Source organism: Lemur catta, chromosome 1 (assembly GCF_020740605.2).
Source record: "Lemur catta isolate mLemCat1 chromosome 1, mLemCat1.pri, whole genome shotgun sequence".
NCBI lineage: Eukaryota > Metazoa > Chordata > Mammalia > Primates > Lemuridae > Lemur > Lemur catta.
Window position 1 is genome coordinate 14,676,664 of NC_059128.1, and position 15,753 is coordinate 14,692,416.

Below are 15,753 nucleotides of genomic sequence, written 5' to 3' on the forward strand. Positions count from 1 at the left end.
CAGGAAGGGGATGTTAAGTAACAGTATTGATCCTTAATGGTTTTGTGCTGGTGCAACTCTACACAGAAAAGCTCCCTCTAGTGTCAGAACATATGAGAGAGACTGGGCTTTAGTTAGCATTTGATCTTCCTGTAAAGCAGTCCAGCTCTGAGTAGATAATTAAATGTGGATTATCCTGATTATGTTCCTGTTGTAGGTGTTTCCTTTTTATGTTTTCCTCTACATAGTAAAATTTCAGTGTGAAATTCACTGATAAGAAACTCTGAGAAATATAGAAACTGCATAAATCTAGATCCCATTTCCCTTCCACCCCATTTCCAAAATAGAGTTCTTGGTGTTCTTAGTCTTACTTTACATAAATTGCTTGTCATATTACTTGGCTATGTGCCGGCTTTCTTTTTGAGTTGACTCTGTCTTTTCAGAGAAATAATTTTAGACCTTTGTTCTGGAGTTTTTAAGTCTTTTTAGATTTAAACGTAAACATTGGCCCTGAAGGAGCTTATGTTCTCCCAAAGATACCTAGCATTGCCTTCATTACTTCTTTGTTCATGGAAATTTGAACAAACCTTTTTCTTCAGAATTGTGAGGAAAATTTTATTAATGCTTTTTATGTGTTCATAGAACAAAGTTGGTTTTTTTCAATATTATATTCTTAAGATGAGAAGTTGTTTTTCTCTGTAATCAGAGAAAAAATAAACATTTTCTTAAGAAACTGAAAACAGTAAATATTATCGTCCAGTAACCCATTAAAAGAGGTAATGAAATGACTTGATTTAAATCACGTAAAACTTAAAACCGTCATCAGTGAAAAATCTTGAAGCCTATCCCTGCTACAGCCTCTGACGTAAGAAATCACACTGGAGCCTCAATTAGAAGTTTGAAAGCATGTGCTGTGAAGTGGCATATCTGTGGTATGTTAGGAATGGCATAATTGAAGAGTCCTCATCAACCGTTTCATTCTGCAGGACCAATCTGACTATAACATGTGACGTTTACATAGAGACCCCCGAGATGGGAGGTGTGTTCATTGCAGGAAGAGTAAATAAAGGTGGTATTTGGATTAGAAGTGCCAGAGGAATTTTCTTTTGGATTTTTGCAAATGGCTCTTACAGAGTTACAGGTGATCTTGGTAAGTGACAATTTTTATAGCATATGACTTACTGTGTGATTATATTACTTTGGGCATCTGTTTGTTATTTGTGGGAGCAATAAAAGAGTTCTACCTGAAGGTGCTTGGGCATCTAATTGGGAAGAAATTCAATACATGTAAGCGAATATCAAACAATTCAAAATTATAGAGAGTTATTTAATTCATACAGAAATGGGAAACTCAGTAAAGGAGAAAATAACTGTACAAGCAGGGTATTGTAGAGTTGAGCTGGGCTGTGAGGGTAGGATTTGCATAGACTGGGGTGAGGTGGTGGTGCTAGGGAGAAAACGCTCAGGAAACACTGTAAATAAAAGCAGGACTGTAAGAATGTTGCTGTTATGCTTATGGAAATATCAGAAGTGGGATTGATCTGCTTAAAATGGAGAAATCTTAACTCCTAATTTAGTTAATATTTGAAAACAGCTTGACTTTTCTCATTCATCTTAACATCTCTTGTGTTTGGTAGAACAGTATTTTGTCCAGAATAGGTGCTTAGAATATGTGCAAGTTGAACTACATCCAGTTCTCTTTGGTTTTGGGATGTGCCACCCCACTGAAACTAGGCGTTTTTGGTGGTGCCTTTTCTTGATTCTCAGTCTCAACTTTTGCATTAAAAAAACATATCCCTTTTATCATTGGCTACCCTTTGCCTTGGCTCTGTAAATAAAATAAAAATTAAAGAGGGAGCAGGTATAGATGACATTAGTGTAGGAATTGCATATTTATGGCATTACTCACCTAGATGGTCCCTCGCTGATTTCTCAATGCAAAACTGAGAGCCAGAGAGGTTAATTGATTTGCTTGATGTCTCACAGCTAGTTAGTGGCAGAATTGGAACTAGGAATTTAAATCTCTATCTTTAGTCTCCACTGTTCTGTGTTTTAAACTGCCTACTCAACATCTTATCCTGGGTTTTTCTTAGTAAATCTAAAAATTAACTTATTATTTTCTTCCTCTAATTCTAACTTAATTCTTTTGCCATGTAACCAGTTAGACTGGCTGGAAATCTTATGGTAGTCTTTGACTCCTCCCTCTTATCCTCCATATTTAATCCAATCAGACATAAATGCATAGCTGAACTGTAGATGCTAACACATTATACTGTCATTGGCTTTTAAGTTTATTTCACCGCTTCTGTTGTGAGCTCACATATAGTATGGTTCAAGTAGGATCTCAGTATATGCTATTAAATGCATGGCTAAATGAATGATGTTTTGATTTAAATCATTGTAGATCTGGGAATGAAGAGATGTAGTTTTTTACCAAGGCTGACTTTATAATTGCTACCTGAGAACCTCCACTGAGTTATATGATTCTGCAATTGAGATTTTAAAAATATATCAATTAGGATGATCTTTTCATGTTACAGCAGGATGGATCATATATGCTTTAGGACGTGTTGAAGTTACAGCAAAAAAATGGTATACCCTCACGTTAACTATTAAGGTAAGTATTGCAGTCATAATGCCTGGAGGTAAAAATGTGCTTTTCTTGTATCTTTATAGAACTTTCTCTTATAAAATGAGGGGGAGAATCTGCCATGGTACCAGTAAACCACGCATCCCTAGGATGATTATATGTGTCAGGGTAACTCACAGGAAAACCATTAGTAGTTGACTTTATAAGACTACTATTTTTAAAAATTTTGGTTTTGTTTTTTAAATTGAGGAGTAATTGGTAAAGTCAATAGTCGAACTATTTTTTTTTTTAATTTGCTTGAACCAACACCATCATTTGAGTTTATAGGTGTAAGCAGAGTCATAAATTTGTTTTTGCTGGTTAAGAATAATTTGGTTTTCAACTGTAATCAGTTTCTTAGAAGTTGGTTTCCATGAATATTTTTGTTAGAGAAGACACCGGATTAATCTTAGTATATAGAAATCTAAAAATATTCTTCAGAATCACTGGTTGATCATGAATTACTGATTGACAGTGCTTCCAAGGGATGCTGTGTAGAGAAATTCTTTTGTTTAATATGCTGCTCTCTCTCAAGATAGCCCTCTCATAATTTTGTTTAGGTTACATTAGAAATTAAAAGTGGGCTTCAAGTAACTTTTGAACAATTCTTCTTTCCTCCCACTCAATCACTAAAAATAACAGTGCTGATTATTTAAGCATTAACAATATGTATTGAAGATCTGGTTTGGATGTAATGTAATTTATTAGCATGGTATGGTTAATACCACACTTAATGGGCATAACTTTGTTCCCAATTCTTCCCTTTTACCATGAACTGAGGCAGTAAGGGCTGAGTTTGCTTGTTCACAAAGGGGAGAGCCCCTAAGCGTGCTTCCTAGGGTGCACATAAGGTGTTCTTTGTTTAGGCAGATATTTTGAAGTAGAATTGCATTTTATTTTTTATTTTTTTCGGTATTTAAACTATTCTAATTGATCTTGATTTAATTTTTTTATTTTAAAATGTTAAGGGGGGGTACAAATATTTTTCGTTCCATGGATTGCTTTTATAATGCTTTAGTCATTGCTATAAGTGTGCCCATCACCCAAATAGTGTTTATTATACCCGTTAGGTAGGTTTTCACCCATCCCCTCCACCCCCTTCCCCTCCTGCTTGATTCCCACTGAGTTTTACTTACCTCTATGCACATGTGTGCTCATTGGCTCGTTCCAATTTAGTAGCAAATACATATGGGATTTGTTTTTCCATTCTTTAGATACTTCACTTAAGATAATGATTTCCATTTCCATCTAAATTGTTGCAAAAGGCATTACTTCACCATTTTTTTATGGCTGAGTAGTACTCCATGGGTATACATATACCACATTTGGTTAATCTACTCATGAACTGATGGGTACTTGGGTTGATTCCACATCTTTGCACTTATGAATTGTGCTGCAGTATTTGAGTACAGGTGTATTTTTGATAAAATGACTTCTTTTCCTTTGGGTAGATACTTAGTAGTGAGATTATTGGATCGAATGATAGGACTACTTTTAGTTCTTTGAGGAATCTCCATACTCTTTTCCATAGAGGTTGTAATAATTTACAGTCCCACCAACACTGTATAAGCATTCCTTTCTCTCTGCATCCATGCCAGCTTCTATTATTTTTGGACTTTTTAATAAAAGCCAGGGGTAAGGTAATAGCTCATTGTGGTTTTAATTTGCATTTCCCTGATGATTAGGGACATTGAGCATTTTTTCATATGTTTATTGGCCATTTGTCTATCTTCTTTTGAAAAGCTTCAGGGATATTGGTCTGTAGTTTTCTTTTTTTGTTGTGTCCTTTCCTGGCTTTGGTATCAAGGTGATACTGGCTCCATAGAATGAGTTGGGAAGGATTCCCTTCTTGATGTTATGGAATAATTTCTGCAGTATGGGTACCAGCTCTTCCTTGTAGGTCTGGTAAAATTTGGCTGTGAATCCATATGGTCTGGGGCTTTTATTTTGTTGGAAGATTTTTATTACTGCTTTAATCTCACTGCTCATTATTGGTCTGTTCAGGAGTTGATTAAATTCAAAAGTCAAGGAAATGATCAGCAGAGCAAATAGACAACCTACAGAATAGGATATATTCACAAGCTATATATTCTATAAAGAACTAATAACCAGAATCTACAAAGAACTTAAGCAAATCAAGAAAAAACCCAATAAACCATTAAAAAGTGGGCAAAATACATGAACTATGAAGACAGATGCAAGAATGCTCATTAAAATACTAGCAAACTGAATTCAACAACACATCAAAAAAATATTCCACCATGACTAAGGGGGCTTCATCCCAGGGATGCAAGGATGGTTCAACATACATAAATCAATAGATGTGATTCACCACATAAACAGAAGTGAAAACAAAGACTATATGATCGTCTCAGTAGATGCAGAAAAAACATTCAACAAAATCCAGCATCCTTTAATGATAAAAACCCTCAACAAATTAGGCATAAGGAACATTACTCAAAATTATAAAAGCCATATATAATAAAACCATAGCCAACATCATACTGAATGGGAAAAAGTTGAAAGCATTCCCCCTAAGAACTGGAACAAGACAAGGGTGCCCACTGTCACCACTTCCATTCAACATAATGCTAGAGGTCCCTAGCCAGAGCAATTAGACCAGAGAAAGAAATAAAAAGTATCCAAATCAGGAAAGACGAGCCACACTATTGGTTTTTGCTGATGTTATGATCTTATATCTAGAAAACTACAAAGAATCCATGAGCAGACTCCTGGAATTGATAAATAAATTCATCAAAGTCTCAGACTGCAAAATCAGTGTATACAAATCAGTAGCATTTCTATACACCAATAGCAGTCAAAGTGACAGTCAACTCAAAAACTCAATACCATTCACAATAGCTATAAAGAAAAAAAAATACCTTGAAATATACTTAACCAAGGAGGTGAAAGATCTCCACAAAGAGAACTATGAAACACTGAGGAAAGAAATTGCAGATGACACAAATGAATGGAAAAAACATATCATGCTCATAGATTAGTAGAATCAACATTGTTAAGATGTCGATACTACCCAGAGTGACTTATAGATTCAATGCAATCCCCATCAAAATATCAATGTCATATTCCATAGATCTAGAAAAAATAATTCTACACTTCTTTTGGAACCAGCAAAGAGCCTGAATAGCCACATTACCAAACTATACTACAAGGCTACAGTAACTAAAACAGCATGGTATTGGCACAAAAATACAGATATAGACGAATGGAACAAAACAGAGAACCCAGTTATAAAACCATCCACATACAGCCAACTAATCTTTGACAAATCAGACAACAATATACATGGGGGAAAAAGAAGCCCTATTCAATAAATGGTGCTGAGAAAATTGGATAGCCACATGCAGAAGAATGAAATAGGATCTATTTCTCTCACCACTCACAAAAGTTAATTCAAGAGGGATAAGAGACTTAACTGTAAGGCATGAAACCATAAGCATTCTAGAAGAAAATATAGGAAAAACTCTTCTAAAATATCTGCCTAGGCAAAGAATTTATGACTAAGACCCTAATGGCAATTACAGCAACAACAAAAATAAATAAATGGGATTGCATTTGAAATTTTAACAGACATTGCCATATTGCTAGCCAAACTGTACAAATTTTTATAGCAATTGTAATAATATTTGATATAAATTTTAAAGATTTTTTTTCAAACTAACATATATGATTTGTATTTCCTTGGTAATTATGGAGATGGGACATCTTATGTTTATTGTCTGTTTTTATTTTCTCTGAAGTTGCCTATTCATATTCTTTCTTCATTCTTCTATTGTGTTGTCTTTTTCTGATGGATTTATATGAATTTATTATATATTCTGAGTCATAACCATTGTCTATTACATATGTTACTGATATTCTCTTCTTTGATATATATTTTAATTTTGCTTGTGGTATCTTTGATGAATAGATTTTTAAATTTTGATACTGGCAAATATTTCACCTTTTTTTCCCATTGCTTTTATGTTTGTGTTTTAAGAAGACCTTCCCCTTTCTCAAGGTTAGGAACAATTTTTCCCAAAACTAAACAAAGTCTAGTATTTATTTGTATGTTTAAGCCTTTACTGCATCTGGAATTTATTTGTGAATTGTAAGGGGAGGTACCCAGTATAATTTTTTTTTTAAAACAAATAGATAGCTATCATCATTTATTACATGGACTGTCTTTTGCCTGTAATTTAAAGGCCATCTTTTTGATGTAACAAATCAGCACATGTGTATAGGCTTGTTTCTGAACTTTTCTGTTTTTTATATTGCTCTGTTTGTTATCCAAAATTACACTTTAAATTGTATTAGCTTTCTGAATGCTTTGATTATATATATGCCTTACTCCCTCACTTCCTTCACAGGTCTTTCCTGGCCACCTGATATAAAATAGTGCCCCATCTCACTCTCTGTACCCCTTCTGTTGCTTTGTTTTCCTTTAAAGCTTTTATCCTCACTTGACATCACACATAGTCTATTGATTGCTTATGTGTTTGTCCTACCCTTCACTGGCACATGGCTCCTTTAATGACAGGCCTCTCCCCTTTTTATTTCCTGTTGGCTCTGCAGCAGCTAGGAGGGTACCTGGCACACTGGCAGAGCAAGAGCTCAAAGAATACTTGGTGAATCAGTGGATACCTGATGGAGCAGCTTCCTCATTGTTTCTTTTTCAAAATTATCTTTGCTATTCTGTATATGTCCTCTTCTATTTGAATTTTTAAAAACAGCTTTTCAATTCTGTGAAAATTGCTGCTGGTATTACATCAACTTATATATCAATTTGGGGAAAATAACTTTTTAAATGATACTGTGTTTCTCTGTGCAAGAATATGGGAACAAGAACATGCTGTATCTCACCGTTCATTAAGATCTCCCAGTATGTCCTTCAGTCTTATTTTTCTTCCTTTTATACATTTCTGGTTAGCCTTGTTTTTAGTAACTTTATGAATTCTTTGAAATTGTGAATGAGATTTAAAAAAATACATTTCCTTAACTTTTTAAAGATACTTTGCCTACATGGTTAAAAATCAGAAGGGCTATTGAAAACAGCTGCCTCCTGCCTCACATCTTGTTCCTTCCTCCGCACCCCGACTCTGTGTTCTGTATCTCTGACACGGCCACTCTTAGCTATTTTAGCTGTTTCTTTTGGTGTGCCTTTAATACAGTGTGATTTTTGACTTTCAGAAATTGGCTCTTGTCTTCCCACTAGTTTGGATAGGGATTTTGCTGGCTGGTGCCCACTCCACCCCGCCCCCACGATTTCCTGTTCCATCAGTTTTGAGCGTTCTGCCTCTCCCGTACATCTCAGCTTTACGCCACGTACTCCGAGAGTTGAGTCTTTCTCCATTTAGCCAAGCTAAAGTGGTCTCTCAGCACCCACCGTCACGTCAACCTGTTGTAATTCTCTACAAGGCACTTATCCCTTGGCTTTCATTTAGTGTGTGTGTGTGTGTGTGTGTGTGTGTGTGTGTGTGTGTTTGTGTGTCTCCTACTGGATAAGAGCTGGAACCTTGCCTTTCTTGTTCATCCTAAATTCTCCGTGCGTTAAACAGCATTTGGCATATAAATATTTTCACAGAAATGAGAAAAGATTAAAACAACATCGTCTATGTTGTCCATATTCCAAATTACAGCTAATAGGAGGATTTATTTACCATTGGCCATTTGTTGAATTCTTCTCAGCACATGTCAGCTCTGTTGCATGGTGGTTAGAACAATAGACTTTGAGGTCTGTGATGTTCCACTGGGAGTATTTTATATTGCTCAGCTTCAGTTTTCCCATCCATAGCATCAGGAAGACACACCTCATGAAGATTCAGTGAGATAACATATATGAAAGTTTGGTACAGTACCTGATATGTGGTAAGCACTTAATGAATCAAGTTAGTATTCTTAGGAGTAGGAGTGTTTGGAACCAGACAGACCAGTATTCATATTCCCTCGCTGACACACAGACTTCCAGCAAGTCATTTCACTTCTTTGTTTCCTTATCTATAAAATGGAGACAACTTCTGTGAGGTTTTTAGGGTTAAATATGTTTCATTCTTTTATTAAGCCCCTACTGTATACACTTTCTTAAGTGCGAGGGACAAGAGAGACAAGATTCCTGCTCTCTTAGAGTGTATGTTCTAGGTATTTACTATCTTCAGGGTCTGTTGCAACTACTCAACTCTGCTGTAGTGAGAGAGCAGCCATAGATAATAGGTAAATGAATCGATGTGGCTGTGTTCCAATAAAATTGTATTTACAAAAATAGGTGGCTGGCCTGTGTGAGTCATAGTTTGATTACCTCTGTTCTAAGACAATAAACTTGTAAATGCATACATAAAAATAATTGTGAAGAAAAAAATGGGGTAATGATTCTCTAACCAGGGAGATCAGGGAAGACGTCGCTGCACTGGTGGTATTTGAGCTCAGACCTGAATGATGAGAAGAACCATCTGAGCAGACTGCACAACTGGTGCCAAAGGCAGGCTTGGCTGGTCTCGTGTGAGGAGCAGTCAGGAGGCCAGGGTGGCGAAGCCTGGGGATCAAGTTGGGGGGAGGAGGAGGAGGAGGAGGAGAGGTACTGTTAGATAGGTTTTGCGCGTGGTATGATTCATGCATGTGAGTCCCTTGGCTTAGAGTTAATAGTCACTATTCCGTAGCTGCAGAAGATGTTCCGTGAGCACTTTCAGACCTGAAGATAGCTGTGCAAGTGTGTAGTAATAGAAACGTGGCTCCGAATTTGGAGTTAAGGTGACTTGGATTCAGGTTCTCGCTCTGCTGGTAAATCTGTGACTTTGAGTTTTAATCTTGTTAAGCCTCAGTGTCTCCATCTATAAAATAAAAGAACTAAATTAAGGCCATTGCATTATACTTCTGCGACTTAAATAGAGATTTATTTTGGTTCTTGGCCTAGTGCTTTGAATTTTGAGCTCTTCACCTTTTAAGAGTAGCTAGTTTTAAATTTTTAGCTGTAATTGCTATGGTGTGAATATATGCTCATAAATGTGCTATAATAATGAAAATAAGAACTGAAATTTTTTACTTACTGTGTGCCGGGCACACAGAGCTAAAGAGAGGGACAACATCATGGCAGCCTTCTGAGGAAAACATAATTTTTTCTTTCTCTCTCAGTGACCAGTAAGTCACACCTTACGGATACTTCTCTTCTTCCACCCCTCACCTTTGACCCCACCGTCAGTTTAACTGATGGTTACTGCTTTTCCAAATTAAGTGTAGGAGCTTCATATGGCTTTGAAGTGATATTCTGTACATGGGAACAAAACACTAACGCTAAGGTAGTTACCCATATAGGCTGGGCAAAGGCTCGTTAATGAAGACCTTAGATAACAGTGAGGTCGAGGCGGGTATTTTGTCGCCAGCACTGTCATATCTGAAGAGCTGGTGGCTGTTAGTCACAGTACATACATGCAACTACTTTAAATAACAATTTTTTTTATTTTAATGGGCTTTTATCTAAAACTTTATAATAATTTCATGAAAAGTTTTGTGGTTTTGTCAGTTTTACATTTTGGTGGCACACAAGGAAATATTGAGGCATTCCTTGTACTTTGGGGACTATTTAAATAGGAAGGTAAGAATCTCCTTCCAGAAATTTTTTCCTATATTTTAAACTTTTGCTCAACTTAACAGAATTGTGTTTTGCTGTGGTAAGTCTTGAGTAAGAAGGAGATTTGCTCTGCTAAGCAGGTGGGCCATATATTATTAAGAAACAGACTTCAGAGGGTCATTTCCATATGTTTTCAAAGGATGTGTTTCTCTCTACTCCAGGGTCGTTTAGCCTCTGGTATGTTGAATGACAAGTTTCTGTGGACAGACATCCCTGTGAATTTCCCGAAGAATGGCTGGGCTGCCATTGGAACTCACTCCTTTGAATTTGCGCAGTTCGACAACTTTCATGTGGAAGCCGCACGCTGATACTCGCAGGACATCATAGAACACTCTTTGGATTTTCTTCCTTTCTTTTTGATTTTGGTTCAAAGCCAATTCTTGTTTCGATGGACCAATATATTAGCCTTTGGAGGCTAAAAATAATGAAGAGTAAGTAAGGAGAAAAATAGATATTTGCTTGATTTGTAGAAGATTTTATTAGAACTAATTCCAGAAGGAAAACAGGTAAATCTTTAACACTACCTGGTGTGTTCCCTAACATTCAAACTGTACATCACTCATCCTTACGCGTGGTTTGAGTGGTTCAGACGTTGAAGCCTCGGTGCCAATACTGAGGTGGCCGTCTTCATCTTGTTTGCAACTGATCATGCAGATGGCAGTAACTTGACCGTCACTGAGATGTGTTTATGAATGCTGACCTCGTGTGTCAGTGAGCTGATGTCCTCACCATAAGATGATGCTGCCATGACAGGAGCCGAAGGACACTGGAAGTAGCTTTTAGGAGTCCACTTCAACATGTTATCCTTACACTCTAAAAAGTATTTTTTTTTCTTTTCCTTTTTAAGATGATGCTTTTGAATTGCATAATATGGTGAGTGAGATGATTTAAAAAGTGCCTCATTAATAAACTACCTCTAAAACTATTTCTGCAGTAATAAATATTAGCAGATTAACTGGGCTATTTGCATTCTTTAATTCTTTAGATTCCAACTTTTAGTCTTATAACCCTTATAACCCTGTGAATGATCTCCCAGGTGGCTAGATGAAGGGAGAAAACGTATAAAGCCAATGCTGTGAGTCTAGAGACAAATTGTAGCAATTTCCTTTGTCTTATTTCACTGCGCCTTTTGTGATCTGTCCTCACATGTGGCATTGGTAACAGACTAAAACAGCGAGTGAACGCTTTTGTCTCATGTGTGGAAGGAAAACACTTAGCCTTTTGCTAGCTCACAGAATTGGATCATCTAATGTTTTGTATGGTTAAATGCACTTATTTTTTTAAAGTCCAAATGTGTTTATATTTAAATATGGGTGAACGTGTTTCTCATGTAGTATGATTTATGTCTAAGCATTAATGTAGCTCTAAGAAGCAAATCATTTATTCATGGAGGTAAAGTACATTCTGGAATTCTTTGTAAGGAAATAATTATTCATTAAACTAATTCTATATAGGAATTTGTAAGAGTCTAACAGGTTTAGCGACAATGAAGTTTTGCATTACTTTTGACGACAAGAAGCTAATTACCAGAATAAATCAGATTACAGAGAAAATTTTAAAATTAAAACCAAGTCAGTGATTTTCAGTTCATATTTCTAAGTATTCTTTAAAACTAGTATTATAGAGGTATTAATATAATTTATATACGATGAAATGTTCCCATTTTAAGTATACAATTGAGTGAATTTTTATAAATGGATATACCCATGTAACCAACACTCTAATCAAGCTATTGAATATTTCCCTCACCCTAGGAAGTTCTCTTGTATACCTGTGCAGTCAATTCCTCTCACTCCCAATCTCAGGCAACCATTGGTATGATTTCCATCACTATCGATTAGTTTTCTTTATTCCAAAACATCATAAAAGTGGCATCATATACTGTGTACTCTTGTGAATGGTTTCTTTCAGTCAGTGTAATGCTTTTGAGATTTGTCCATGTTTATCAGTGGTTTGCTCTTTCTAATGTCTGAAGAATAGTTCATTGTATGAATATACTGCAATTTGTTTTTTCCCTCCACTTTCCAATATTAAAAATAAAACTACTACCTACATTTACAACAAATCTTTGTATCAAATGTGTTTTTATTTCTTCTGGATGAATACTGAGGTGTGAAATTGCTGGGTCTTATGTTAAGTATGTTTAACTTAAGAAACCACCAAACAGTTTTCCAAAATGATTGTATGATTTTATACTCCCATTGACAATATTTGAGAATTCCAGTTACTCTACATTCTTGTCAGTGAAGCTATTGTGCATCTTGTTGTGAGTTTATTGGGCATTCATGTATTTTATTTTATGAAATGTCTATTTAAAATGCTCATTATAAAAATTGTTGTCTTTTCATTGAGGTGTAAGAGCTCTTTACATATTCTAGATACAAGGTTTTTTTAAAATTAATGTTTTGCAAATTATTTTCTCTGTTTCTACAAACAGCCTGATGGAATTTTGATTGTGATTTCATTTCAATTATAGATAAATCTGTAGAGAACTGTTACCTGAGCATTATGGACCTTTAAATCCGTGAGCAGTTATACCTCTTCATGTATTTAGGCTTCTGTAATTTCTCTCAGCAATTTCTGCAGTTTTCAGCTTACAAATCTTGAACATAATTTGACAAATTTATTCTTAAATATTTTGTTTTTGATTCTATGATAAATGGTGTTTTCTTCTTATTTTCTTTTTCATTTATTTGTTGCTCACATTAGAAATGCAGTTGATTTTTGTTTATGGACCTGTAAACCTGCTGCCTTGCTAAAGTTACTTAGTAGTTCTAACATTTATTTTTTTTTTGGTAAATTCTTTAGGATTTTCTACATATACAATTGTGTCATCTGTGAATACAGACTTTTTTGTTTCTTCTTTCCCAGTATGTCTACTTTATTTCTGATGTTGTTGTTGCCTTGTTGCACTGGCTGGAACTTCAAGTACAATGTTGAGAGGTTGTAAGGGCAGGTGTCCTTGCTGTTTTCCTCATCTTGGGAAGAGTATTTTCTTTTACCATCAATGTAATGTTAGTTTTAGAGACTTGTTTGTTTATTTGGGTAGATCCCCTTCATCTAGGGAAAATTTTTTTCTATTTCCAGTTTGCTGAGATATTTATCATGAATGAATGTTGAATTTGCTAAATACTTTTTTATATCTAATGAAATAGTTATATGATTTTTCTCTGTTATTCTGTTCACGTTGTTTGATTTTCAATGTAAAGCAAGTTTACATTCCTGAGACATGTCATGAGCAAGTGGGGTTTATTACTCTGTTTATATGTTGGTGGATTTGATTTGCCAATATTTGGCTAAGAATATTTGTGTCTGTGCTTATGAGGAATATTGATCTAGTTTTATTTTCTTGCAGTGTCTTTGCCTGGTTTTGTTAACAGGGTGATACCTCATAAAATCAATTGGGAAATGTTCCTTTCTCCTTTTTTTCCTGAACAAAATTGTGGGATTCTTAAATCCTAGATAGAATTCATCAGTCATATCAGTCAGGGTCCAGTTGGGAGATAGAAACCACACCAGTAAAAACTTAATATAAAGAATTATTAACTAGTAACAGAGGATTAACTACTGAGGGGTAAAGAGAACTCTGAAGAATATAGGAATAGCAAATATAGAGATAAGTCACTTCCTAGGATAGAGCAAAATACCCAGGAAAGGAACAAACTTGGAAGAGGTCTTCCTTATAAGGCTGAGGCTTAGATCTCATTGAAGATAGTATAGTGTGAAATTGGAATGGCATAGAAGTTTGCTGAGGGCTGGCAAGCAGGGAACTGCCTTCTGGGGTGTGTGAGCCTCAGTGGAAAGCTCCTAGGGTGCTGCTGAAACTCACTAGGAAGCTACACTTTGTGGTGCTGGTGTAAGTTTATGGGAAACCGCCTGCAGACACGCTGGTGAAAATCCCTGGAGGGTAAGTGCCGCTAGTTGTCCCAGCTCTCGATGGAAAGGGTGCTTCACTGGGTGTCCCAAAGGCTGCTGCAGCCACATGCCACAGGAGCAAGAAGGAAAAAGCACACCGAGACAAGGAGCACAAGCTCCTTTCTCCTGCAGTGTCCCTCCAGTAACTTCTAACATAGCTTAAGTGTGCCATGTGGCACAAGAGGAATGTTACAGGACCCAGCTACAGTACCATAAAGCAGGTCAAAGAAGAGTGGGTTGGGGGATGAGAACTTTAACAGATATGGGGCTATTCCAATTTTTTAAATTTCTTAGGATGTCAGTTTTGGCAGTTTGTGTCTTTTAAGGAATTTGTCCATTTCATCTAAGTTGTCTAATTTATTGACATAACATTGTTTAAAACGTTCTCTTATCAGTTTAATGTCTATAAAACATGTGTGGTATGGCCAATTTGTGCTTTCTCTTTTTTTATCTTTATTAGTCTAGTTAGTGTTTTATCGATTTTATTTACTTCTCAAAGAACCAGATTGTTGGTTTCTTAGATTTTTTTCTGTTGCTTCTTTGTTTTCTATTTCATTCATTCCTACTTGTACCTTTATTACTATATTCATTCTTCTACTTTGGGATTAAATTTGCTCTTATTCTAGCACCTTAAGATATAAGCTTAGATCTTTGATTTTATATCTTCTTTTTGGAGTACTGCATTACATTTTCTAATAAAAATGTAACTTTCTTAAAGTGTAAAGATTTTTGGCTGCTTTTGCAGAGGGTAGAAGATTACATGGGAAATCTTCAGTGATCATAAATATTCATTGAATGAATGTTGAATGAAAAGCTTACAATAATCTAACTGTGATGACATTTTTTTCCCTAGCAGTCTGAAGGGTGTGAGAATCATTAATCCTCTAAAGAAAATGCTTATGGCTTGCTGGGTTATGGTGATATGTAACTAAAAAATTTGTTACACAAATATTGACTTTCAAAAATTTCTCTTTTGCATGGTTCAGTAGTAGCATTTTATTTTCAACATATTCCTTTTGTTTACTGCTGTTCATTAGAGAAAAAGGGGCTTGCCCCTTCCTATTTAGGGAGACTTGCTGGAAAGACCAATTTACATGTCATTGATCAGAACTCTAATAGAAATCTAGCCAGAGAGTCACATGGGAGGCTGAGAAATAAGGTCTTTCAGCTGGGCACATTGAAACTTCAAATAAAACTGGGTTTAGTTACTAAGGAGGAAGGGGAAAATGGGTGCCGGAGTAGGCAACTAGCAGCCTCTGCCACAGTGTGCCTATTTTTGTTAATCTTATTTAAAATCTCAATCGGTGGCAAAACATTTTGCCTAGTTGTTTTCAGTACTAATATAGTAAAACTGGCAGACCTGAATCATCCCTGTTTTTAGGGAAAAAATAAAACACACTCCTAAAATTAATGAGATATGTTAAAGCTGGCAGAGATCTTCAAAATAATCGGGCACTGATACTTCATTCTGCAGAGGAGGAAACTCAACCCCAGAGAGGTGAAGGGACTGAAGTGGAAGTTAAAAGCACTGGTAAGACTTCTGAGAGCAGAAAGGTGGTCATCTCAGGCTGTCTCTACGTGCCCAAAGCCCTCATTATTACAAATTTAA

General features: G+C 35.9%; 1 protein-coding gene across 5 annotated transcripts in view; it reads left to right on the top strand.

Moving 5' to 3' along the window:
• Positions 1-11,154, top strand: part of GALC (galactosylceramidase) — a 47,035-nt gene extending 35,881 nt beyond the window's left edge. For 4 of the 5 annotated variants that reach the window (XM_045562382.1, XM_045562389.1, XM_045562398.1 and 1 more), the window contains 3 exons: positions 966-1,129; positions 2,520-2,596; positions 10,391-11,154. In XM_045562382.1, coding sequence (XP_045418338.1) covers positions 966-1,129; positions 2,520-2,596; positions 10,391-10,537 — 388 coding nt within the window. In that variant the 3' untranslated portion in view covers positions 10,538-11,154. The other variant, XM_045562414.1, reaches the window with a different exon arrangement.
• The last annotated feature ends 4,599 nt before the right edge of the window (positions 11,155-15,753 follow it).